General features: G+C 32.2%; 1 protein-coding gene and 1 non-coding gene across 2 annotated transcripts; one reads left to right on the plus strand and one right to left on the minus strand.

Moving 5' to 3' along the window:
- Window positions 1-9: 9 nt before the first annotated feature.
- LOC106074994 (protein C1orf43 homolog) lies at window positions 10-8,991 on the minus strand. Its single transcript, XM_056008643.1, has 9 exons — window positions 8,902-8,991; window positions 7,897-8,063; window positions 6,509-6,614; window positions 6,294-6,395; window positions 6,060-6,159; window positions 4,679-4,732; window positions 3,883-4,046; window positions 2,641-2,699; window positions 10-2,175 (listed from the first exon to the last, which is right to left on the minus strand). Exons 3-9 carry the CDS (start codon window positions 6,563-6,565, stop codon window positions 1,899-1,901), a joined length of 813 nt encoding a protein of 270 aa, XP_055864618.1. The 5' UTR covers window positions 6,566-6,614; window positions 7,897-8,063; window positions 8,902-8,991; the 3' UTR covers window positions 10-1,898.
- A 250-nt stretch (window positions 8,992-9,241) lies between these two features.
- Trnam-cau (transfer RNA methionine (anticodon CAU)) lies at window positions 9,242-9,313 on the plus strand. Its single transcript has one exon. It is a non-coding gene; the product is annotated as a tRNA-Met (tRNA).
- Window positions 9,314-11,815: the final 2,502 nt, after the last annotated feature.

Here is an 11,815-nt window from a genome sequence, read left to right on the forward strand (position 1 = left end):
AACAATAAATTGAAACTTTAGATTTTATTATCAAATTTTAACCATTAACATGTACATTATAAATAACTAAAATAATAAAAAATATAGCAACATAGTAAATAATAATAAGAGATAAGTGAACCATCAATTTGCCAAATTAGAGGTCATTGTGGGACAGCCATTTCAGGCAAATTTCTAAATCATTCCAGCATGGAGAAACTATCAGTTAACTTGAGTTACAAATTAACATTGTGTGAGCAAATAAATCTCTGGAAAACTTGGTATCCTTAAGTGAGGAGCTCATACAGACATACTAAGATTACTACAGTTGGGAGCAGCCTCCCTATGCAAATTTATGGCTCTAGGACAGCTTAACTCTTTCTGTCCGTTACCACATTCTGGTGGAATCAACATTGGTATTGCTAGTTAGGAGAGAAAGAGTTAATGAAATACAGTCCCAAGCATTGAGGTTGTTCTGCTGAACTTTCAGGAAAAGCCCAGTGAATGTTGCTAAAATAATGTGACCATTGGCCACATGACAACCTGCTCCTTAAGCATTGGCCATAGAAACAGATGACCTAAACATCATCTTTAGATTGCAAGGTCTGAAAGGGAACTTTACTTTATGAGGCCATATGTTCCATGAGGAATGCAAATGAAAGATGATGAAGCTTAACCCTAATCAGCTGCTATTTTAGGAGCATGTTCTATTACTACCTTTGTAGTTCTAGTGATTACTTGTTTAAAGAGAAGGCTGGAACTTTTATTTTGTAACTCAGCAAAAAAGAATGAAAAAGAACATAGAAAGAAGTCTTAAAGAATGTAATCAGACAAGTGGCAACATACCTTAAAAACAACAACTTTTTGTTTCAGGACAATTGGAAGCTACTGATCCAGGCAAGAAGTCCACTGAATCTGTAAGTCTAAATTCACTATCAACAAAGTTCTTTCAAAAAAGTTATCCACAAAATACTATAAGAGAACAGTTTGACATTTAATATATCTTGAAAATTAACATCCTCAAAGTATTGGCCCTATTCATGTGACCACTATGAACAGATTTTCTCCACATTGAGAAAAAGACAAAATTGTTTTTTTGGCGTATATAAACCCTTGTAAATAAATGTAAACACTAAATCATTTTCAGAAAGTATTACTGATATTTTGACAAGAATCTAGAGATGCTCAACGGAGCTTATTGCAGGAAAATTCATTTCAAAGACTACATTGTAAAAGAAATATATGAAATTATCACAGTCAAATCCTTTGATATAAATACATGTACATTTAAAGATTACCATGTTTACAGTCAATGATAATGATGACAACAAAAGTGCCCAGAAATGTTTGGAATCAATCATGCATCACCACATGACAAAGGTTTAAAGTATACATTAAATCTTGATTCAGTCTAAGCTGCAATGGGCAGGTCACATGCAGTATGAAAAATTCCTGCAACTCAAAGACTTTTACCGGCTAACAAACAGAGATCTCAAGGTAGATGAAGAAAATGATTCTAGGACACTTTCAAAGTATCCTTAAAAGTTTTCACTCTAGACTCTGCCGCTTGAGAGACTGGAACAAATAACCAAACATCATGGTGCTGCACTGTGAGCCTGAGAATCTTTGAAAACACAATAATAGCCAAGAAAAGAAACAAACCAAAAGATATGACAAATTTACACAGGCTCTAACTAGAGGAAGAATATGAAAGATACAGCAATGAACACAGGCCCAGCTAAATACTATGTCTAGCTTGTAACAAAACATTCTGGGCTATTATAGGCCACATCAGGAAATGTGGAGGCACACAAATGTAGTGCCAAGTCAATAACTATGATATACAAACTTGATACATCAACATCAAGTATTACCATACACCCAGAAACAGACAAAAAAGTCAGTGATATACTTTTATTTCAGACTCTTTTATCATGAATCATTAGAAGCCTATCCGCACTGCCTTGACTACTTGACCTGTCTGTGCTGCTGTATCCACTGGACATATCTCTGTGCGCTGGAGGACGATCCATCATCTCCAAAGATGGTGCTCCTCCTTTGTGTCTTATTTCCTCCATTAAAATATTTTCATATCTTTTAGTGGTTGTTTCAGAGCCTTTGGAGCCCTTCTTGAGTTGTACTTCCAAGTCAACAGTTTGTAAGCTTTTACTTCGTCTTTTTTGGTCCATTTTTATTCTAGGGGGAAAAAAATATTGACAAAAGACTCAATATTTCTCTTTGATACATTTTTTGTAAGCAGTTTTGGACTTAAAGCTGTTACATGTTTTATAAATGCTTTTGAATAGTAGTGATTAAAATTATGATAAAACATATTTTTGAACAAGAAAATGAAAGCGTAAAAACGCCAGTACATACAAATACAGAAACTGTCAATATTCAAAACAGATCTACACGCAAAACGATGTCACCAATCTTAGTCATCTTTTAATTTATATACCTTCATACAGGGAAGTGTTTATTTTAAAGCACATACCTATTTAATAGTAAACACACAAAATAATTAGTTGACAGCTAAATTTTAATAAATATTTACAATTAAGCCTGCTAAAGTACTTTTAATAAACACACACAAACATAGCATAGGTTATTTCTTTCAAAATTTACTATAAAAAGTAAATATAATTTTGATGTTTAACTTACAGTCTTAAAACTTTCTCTAAAAGCTCCATGTACTTCACAAGCTCTTTTTCTCCAAATACCTGGGAAATATTATTTTCTTCAAAATTATGCAAGTCTGATAAGTGATTTGAGTCAACTATCACAAAGAGGAGCGGCTCAACCAATGGGCATCAGGAAACACAGGCAGAGCTATGTACAAAGAAATGACAAACTGGACAGTATTAACTTCTTCCCACGCAAAGAGCAGTCTACAATCTCCCTACTAAGAACAAGACACACACCCCTGTTAAATTTCCATCTTAACAAAATAAATCCCACACACCTACCCTTTTGTAGACACTGCACCCACCCTTATGAAACCGTACACCATATCCTCTTTGAATACCCCTTTCTAATCCACCTTGGGCAGACACTACTACCACTACAGCCCAACATAACCAATACTTTTGATGGCAGCTCTGAACAACTGAAGAGAACAGAACACTATTTTTCCTTGGCACAGTCTGCAAAAGAGCTTACACAGCTCAGCAGCAAAAAGCTGGCTAGAAGAAGAAGAGTTACACAGTCAGATCTGTCTTTCATGTATAACTATAAATGGGCCTGTCATTGAAGGAGATTCTAGTCAAGCCAAAAGACCAAGAACATAGACAGTTGGCAGATCATATGTGGTCCCCTAAAGGGATATCTCTTTTATTTCAAACATAGGGACAGCAAACATGACCTGTTAAAGCCTTTAGACCCCCCCCCCTTTTTTTTTCAGCCTATAAGTAATGCCAGAAAAAAAAGAATGTAACCATATCAATCAAAAATTATTTAGCCATTAATTAAAGAAGCTTATTTAATAGTATATTATATGTTACAAAAGAGTTTAATAATGGAAAGCTGTATAATTTTTACATTTACATTTGAATCAATAACTTCATTTAAAAACAAACCCATCTATAAAATGCATAAAATGGAGACAAATTCATAAGTAACAAGATTTTTTGTGCATCGTATGTAAGTATTGATAAATATATATATTTTTAAAACCAAATAAATTATTCACTTTTTTAGCATTCAAGAATGAAAAAAAAATCAATTTAAAATTTATATGTCAACCAATAGCAGATTACTGTGAATCTCCAATTACATACTGCATCTAAAAGTGTGTGTAAACTGAATTAGAAGGTATTGAAGAAAATATGTATATCTTACAAATATTTGGTGCCTTTATCAAAGAAATTTAAATGTGTATGGTAACAATATTTTTTAAATACTTACTAAAGGACTATGTCTTGCATGCATATACATTTGAGCAAAACTTTGTATCATTTTGGACTGTTTATTTCCTACAACACTGGGACATAAACAAAAAAGATACAACTGGATGGACTGTTTGGCTTCTCTGTGAGGCAATAAAGGATCATTCAATTGAAGAGTTGTTACTGTAATAGAACAATTAGAATTTATATACTCAGGAAAAAGTTCAATTTTCTATTTTAAAAAAAAATTCAAGTTACAGACATCAATTGTTTTCTTTCTGACAAGCATAAGATGAATTTAGTTTTATTTCTATCTTCCTTAAAGGTTTTTATTTGCTTAAACTTAATCTAAACTTGTTTCCATAGATTAAGCATCAGCATTTTTTTTTACTTGCTTTGACCATATTATTGTATTTGATTATTTATATATTTTTATTCATTAAAAATACTTTCAAGATCTATTATTGATATGTGTTACTAAAAATAAACATTTTGGCTATCGCCATTGAATTCCATTTTTAAAATCATATTAATTCTTTTTACAATATTTATTTATTGTTTTACATATAAAAGGTATGCATTTCATTTTCAATAAATATAGAATTTTACATTTTTTTATTTCACAAACAAAATATTTAAGAGTTTAATTATAACAAATGGGTAAAGCAGATAATTTTGTCAGAAAGTAGAGAATTATTCCAGAGACAAAGATTTAATTTTAGCTAAATGAAAATTTACTTTACCAAACTATGCCAGATTTAAGTTTGAGGCTTATGGTTAACCAAACAAAATTGTGTTTAATTAGTCATACTTACCTGCATTGGAAAAAGCATCAAGAGCCTTCATTCTGTAGTAATATGTGTTTTCAACTAAAATAAAAAAAAACATACATTTATTTTGAATAAGTATGTAAGTTTTTAAATGTCTTATTAAATTAATGAGTGCTTTTTTAAAGGTACATGTTCAATATATAAGATTAAATGCTAAGTGGGTTGTATCTGGCATAATTTTGGAAAATGCTGCCTGACCAATGTGACTTATTGTGCCCCAGAATCTTGAATAATGCTTAACTGGCATTAGAATGTGTCAGCTATGGGTTAGTTAAGCATAAATTAAGAGAAACTGTTCAACTACCTCCTAAGGGTATGGAAAGGTTTTATAGTGGCAAAGTAAAAGTGGTTTTATGTTTAAAATTTATTTCTTAACAAACCACCAACATTCAGTTAATTTATAATTAAAAGTAGTTACTAAAATGCAACCTTATTAAAAAAAACAAGTGAGTCAGAGAGAAAAAAGGTAGTGTACTTAACAAACTGTTTGATGTTTTTTCAGATGTAATACCATTAAACCTAGACATATTTGGCTAGAAACAGTTGAGATATTTGTATAAATTAATATCTATACTTATACCCTTCAATCCATGATCTATAAGCACCAATCTGGTGTATTTTTTATAACAATTAGATTGTAAAATTATTTATTTTTTTATTTTTTAAATTGAGAGTAAAGTAAATACAGGTTTCATCGAATTAAAATACAATCTGAGTGAACTGTTCTGTATGTGTATGAAGCATATTGGTTCACTTAACTCTTTGTCTCTCTGTAATTATTTTCCTCGTTCCGATAGCATTATTCATTTTGCTCGTATGTATTTCACTATCCTGTTATGATTAAACTTCAATAACTTTTGTTTTTGATATCAGAAAATGTTATATTTGGTATCGAATTATAGAGAAATGAATTCTCTTTTAACACAACATAACTTAAAGTTTATAAATCCAAAAACCAATTTTCTTTAATGGGGTTAAATCAAGGTTGGCATCATCAATTAGGAGAGAAACGAGTTAAACAACATACAAGTGATTAGTGTTCTGTCTTAACCATGACATACAGCTACCTTTCTTTTACTCCTACTGGAAAATAATTAAGACTTGATAAAATCAAATCTTTAAAAACATACTCAACAGTGCAATATTGGCTTTATGCGAAATGTCACATTAAGAACCATTACCTTTAAGTTAATCATGTTTTTCTTACTGTTACTTTATAAATGATTTTGACATTATGCATTAGCTGAACAAATCATCACATTTTCCACATTCTAAATCTTCTTTACCCTCCCCATAAAAAACAAATATTAAAGGATGTACATACATATGTAATAAAAAACAAAACAACATGTTCTATTCCTTATACCAGAATAAGCTGCATTTTGCACTTGTTCAGAGAGTAATGTTGGTTCATAATAAATTTCTTCTGTCATTTTCAAACAGGCATGAATTTTATCTCTCAAAGCCTGAAAAAAAAAAGGAAAAAATATAAACATGTCTCATATGGATAAAATGAAGACTTAAAAAAGATTAATACAATTTATTTTTCATATATATATATATTTACAATGTAAGGAAGCAAATATATTTTCAAAGTCACCTTTGGCACATCTGCGCCTATAATCACATGAGGTTTCCTAGCTGATTTCAGAGCAAATCTAAATATTTGTCTTTTGGCAAACAAGAACAAAACCAAGAAAACCTTGAGTAAAGAAAAAAAGAAAAGAAAACTTTATTTTTAAAAAACAAAAAATTCATAATTTTCAGCTAAGTACTTGTATTAATTAATTTGATAAATAAATGTAATGCTTTTACCAGTATCCCTGCAGCAATAAGTAAAACAACAGTAACAATAGAGAATTCTGTTGACATTTATAAAGAGTGTCCTAGTTTAGTTCAATAAATGGGTCTCTTTGTCTCCCTAGAAAAGATATAAAAAGGTAATATATATAGATATAAAATATCAATTTGGAAGACATTGAAGACAATTACAGAGCTAAACCAAACAAGATCAATTCACAAGCATTACTCACAAGTACAAAAATGCATAAAAATGAGGGTGGTAAGAGGGAAGGGTAATGATGCAGTACGGCTGCATATCAACATAACTACATATCAACAGCTATAGAAAATGGCAGAATCTAGAAAATAGATACCGAATTAATTACAAACCAAAGAAATTTCATAATAATTTGTCGAAAAGAGTGCCCCAATGGGACTGTTCTATAACAACAAACAATGTAGAGATATAAATATGTTATTCTTAATGGCTACTACTGACTGGCCAAAGAAAAGTGTGAAAGTAAAAGATTAAACTGTTTCATGGGAGGAAAAAATGTAAGGACTACTGAATTCATTGAGCCCAAATAGAAGGTGGGGAAGGAATGATTCAGTAAACATAAACATCACATAGCTAACAGCTACTTATTCAATGTAGTAAAAGATTGTTTTGGCTACAACTGACAAGTGCATACCGTACATGCAAGGAGGGATGAGAAATTGTATAAAGGTTAAAATGCTCTTTTGGATAAATAGAGAAAAGTTTTCTTTATCCTAAAGAGTTGTTGAAATTAAAGTGCCAGAAGTGGGTGGGGAGAGGGGGACATTATAATGCAGGTCATTCCAATAAGGGTTTAGGACAAAATAACCTGCAAATATATCATAGATTCTAAAAATGTATTCAGCTTAACAAGTTTAACACCTAGTGTAAGATAAGAACAACACAAGATCAACAGCTAGTGTAATGTAAGAACATATCTAGGTTTCAGTAGGTATGCAACAATGTAAAAGCTTATTTATTTAGGTTTTAGGAAGGTATGTAATGATGTCAAGAAATGCCACTTTCTATTGTGGGTATCGAGTTGTGTAATATATTTTAATGAATCCAAGGGAGGCAACTCAACAATGGATCAAGGTAAAGATGAATGATGTTTATTACATGTGAGATAATCACAAACAACATAATGTCAGTCCTGGTTTTCAGATCTACTAGTTCTTGCCTGCAGGGTTCACTGTCACTGCCTCTCTTCACTTTCCAATAAGGTTTACACATTACATCATTCTAAAACCTTTTGGCTGTCTCAAAAACAGTTGCCTTATCAAACCAAATGCAATGTCTTCCAGCCACTAAAACAATTATTCCACATTTTCCCAAGACAACTTGACCAGACAGCCAGAGAGAGGGAACCTACACTGTTTCTCACCTTGCTGGATGATGCTTCTTTTGTTACTCCAGGTGGATCAACCCTAGTTCTAATCCAAGACTTCTTTTTCTTTTCCAATTAGGGGGCAATCCAGTCTCTCCTTTTGTCATGTAGATCTAAACATCCTGTCCATATTCAGTGATCAAATAGTGCACTGCTGGAAGCACCTTTGCAAGGGAGAGTTACAACAATACATATAATGATTTTAAAAAATATGCATTGTGATTAAGAATAAGATGCTATTATCAGAAAAAAGATGGACTGCATGTGAAGTGTCTACAAAAAGGGACATGGCAGATGAAAAAAGAAATACAGATTTAGAGCAAGATTTGAATGAGTTGACATTATAATTGAAAGTACTTTTATAAAAAAAAAAATTATTTCTTATTATTAGATTTGTATTTTGAATAGATCTAGCCATTCTAGGATGTACTATGTACTACATAATGTAGATCTATGACTCTTGACAGTCTAGAGAATCTATCTATATCATATATAATCATCATAATGATTCTTATCTTATATAATACAGACGTTACTTCAAAAAAGATGATTACGTCCCATGCGTCATGCATTTAGTCATGCATATTAACCAATGACTTGAATTCTGCCAAGTCACTGGTTTTCCTGGCTAGCTCAGGCAACCCATTCCATGCTCTAATAGCACTAGGGAAGAAGGAGTATTTTTACAAATTTGTCCTAGCATATGGGACTAGGAATGTGCCTTTCAGAATATAGTATTTTATTCATGATTATGAATGATTATGTAAGGCATGTGAATTCATTGTGATGATGTTCTCAATCTCAGTCGTCTCACTCACTCTCACTGACTCTCAGTCTCAGTCAGAGCTTGTCAAACTCAATTTAAAAAAAATGTTTTTTGATGATCAAGCCTAAGGCAGTCACTGTATATCTTACTAGAACTATCTAGATCTAGACTATATTGTAGTATATTATAGTAGATCTACATTGACTACATAATATTAGAACTAAATTTTCATTTACTTTATTTTCCCCATTTGACTGATTTGTTTATTTGTTTTGTAAACTAGAAGTGTCTGATGGGTTTGTCTAAAAAGTTAACAACTATTCAGGGAAAAGGTTGTGATTTTAAAAAAAAATAATAACATTTTTTTTTATTTAATGCCTTTCAATATATTTATTAGATCTCTTATTTTAAATTTAAAAAAAAAAAAGAAAAAAATATAATAGATCTAGATTTCTATAGATGTAGTTTATAACGATTTATATCTATAAATAATATTTGTAAAAGTCCAAATATCATAAAATGTAGTTTTGTTTTTATAATTTTATTATATATAAAGAAACTACCTAACTAATAAGTAGCAGAGTGGCGCAGCGGAAGCGTGCTGGGCCCATAACCCAGAGGTCCGTGGATCGAAACCACGCTCTGCTAATCTTTTTTTTTCATTTTTCCAAATAAGAAATGTAAGAATATTTTTTAGTGTTTATTATTGTTATTATTAAATTTTACTTTAAATCTAAAATAAAAAATAAACTTCCAAATCATCTTAACAAGTAAGTTCTCTACATACTTTATAGTCTGAAAAATCTATTCAACACAAAAAAGGAACATGCAAGGGCAGCCTTGGCGAGCGTTATGTGCGGGGCCCTGAGTCGTAAGGATAGACTATATATAAAAACCGTACCACATCTTGCTAACGGACTAATGAAGTCTCTAACGCTGTAATGTAAAATTACAGTATGTCCGCCTCTAACGCTGTGGGCCTTATTTTTGTTACAAAACAGAGAACAGTACGTTGGTACTTTTGGTCTAATATTAGCCACTCAAGTAGGCCTACATTGAATTCTGTATTGTAATTGTTCTGCACGAAAGATTTTGCATGACGTAATTAATTATTCAGGAACATTTTGCATGACAAACCCTCAAACTAGATAATAATAATTTCGGAAAGTAGCTATAAATTACTGAAGAGAACCAGAGCACTTGCAATAAAACTAACACTTAGCGGCCTACCAAGTAGTTTCTTAGACGATTCAGTCACGACACTCTACTTTTCTGGCTTTTAGCTGTGCAAACTGGTTGATAAGGTCGTTGTATTCCGATTTTGATGCAAGTTCCCTTTCGATTGACAAAATAGCTAAACTGCATTGTATGGTTTGCGAGATAGTTGATCGTTAAAAGTTTTTGATAAGTTTCATCTTTGAAAAGCTTCTTTCCGCGCTCGCAAAAGACACCGGAATTGTCACAATAATTCTGTATGCAGCAGCAAATAATTAGGAAAAGATGGTCCAAATGTGAAAAATTTGAGCTGCATTGATGTTATCAGGAATCATTTCAATCAAATCTTCAATTCTGCACACAAGTAAAATTTTGTCCAAATTCCAGCAGCACTTCAAATCATCGTAGGTTCTTCAAGTTGCATAGAAATCCAAAAATTGAAGCATCCCAAATGTTCGAATTTTTTTCGATTAACTGCTTGATCTAGCCTACTATCGCTAAGAAATATCCTGTTCTGATAGTGTAGAGCTTTTGAACTTTCGAGGCGGCACTCCCAGCGTATTTCTGAAAGTGATTTTGTTGTCATTAAAGGCACAGCTTCTTCCAATTTTTTTCCACCTTGCAGGTGACGCTTTAATAAAGATTCTCTGTATGACACCAAAAAAAAAAAGGTCAATGATTGAGAGTTGCATTAAGCCATGTCTCCGAATTCAAGGTTTAGATTATGGTAGTCTCAAGGAGTTGGTTTTCCGTGCTGCCTTTAGGCGCTCAGTAAACGCAACTCTGCCCGAGTCGGGTGTCGAACCTCGGGCCCCTTCTAGGTAGCCAAGACAAGCTAAGTTCAAGCGCACTTAGCCTCTCGACCACGCTTTCCATCATGTAAAGTAATTAATGGAATGGCGAATGGTTATCTCGAGGGGATATGATACTGTTTATATGCAAAAGTAGTATAGGCCTATATGAAATTAAATACCGATAAACTTTGACCTTCGCGCGTGGTCTTAAATCGTATCCCCCACGAAAGTCAAGAAAACATTGTATAGGCCTAGTTGTTTAGTTGTTTAGTAAATTGTATAGGCCTAGTTGTTTAGTAAATTGTATAGGCCTAGTTGTTTAGTAAATTGTATAGGCCTAGTTGTTTAGTAAATTGTATAGGCCTAGTTGTTTAGTAAATTGTATAGGCCTAGTTGGTTAGTAAATTGTATAGGCCTAGTTGTTTAGTAAATTGTATAGGCCTAGTTGTTTAGTAAATTGTATAGGCCTAGTTGTTTAGTAAATTGTATAGGCCTAGTTGGTTAGTAAATTGTATAGGCCTAGTTGTTTAGTAAATTGTATAGGCCTAGTTGTTTAGTAAATTGTATAGGCCTAGTTGTTTAGTTAATTGTATAGGCCTAGTTGTTTAGTAAATTGTATAGGCCTAGTTGTTTAGTAAATTGTATTTCAAAAATCAATTTTTTCAAAGTTACATGTATGTTATTACAAATCTTATAAATGACTCTTTCATATACAATTTTTCATAAGTTCGAAACAGGTTTAAACGATCACTACACATTTTACTAATAAATTTCGATTGGACATCGATGTTTAGGCTATATAAGAAATAAACGATTTGGATTGCTTGCTTCCGCCTACGTGTTTTTATTGATGCCAAGGTGAACTGTTAAACGATGAAAGCCTCTTAGAATCGGCAGTTCATAATTTTAAGATGCAGTTTTAACGAAACTGAACGGTATTTTGAAACCAAAAATGTATGTCAAGAGCTTAAATGGTAATTGGTATCATAAAGATACTGGGAAAATATTGAGTAACAAGTCCTAGTTTATTAGAACTGATTTGGTTTTCGAAGTTGTTGACAATAAAATCTCCGATCGCGTGGTTGCCCCACTTGCCACCCTCTAAGGCCGCTACTGGAAACATGTTGTTGATGAGCCATCT

The sequence above is a fragment of the Biomphalaria glabrata genome, chromosome 1, assembly GCF_947242115.1.
Source record: "Biomphalaria glabrata chromosome 1, xgBioGlab47.1, whole genome shotgun sequence".
NCBI classification, from domain to species: Eukaryota; Metazoa; Mollusca; class Gastropoda; family Planorbidae; genus Biomphalaria; species Biomphalaria glabrata.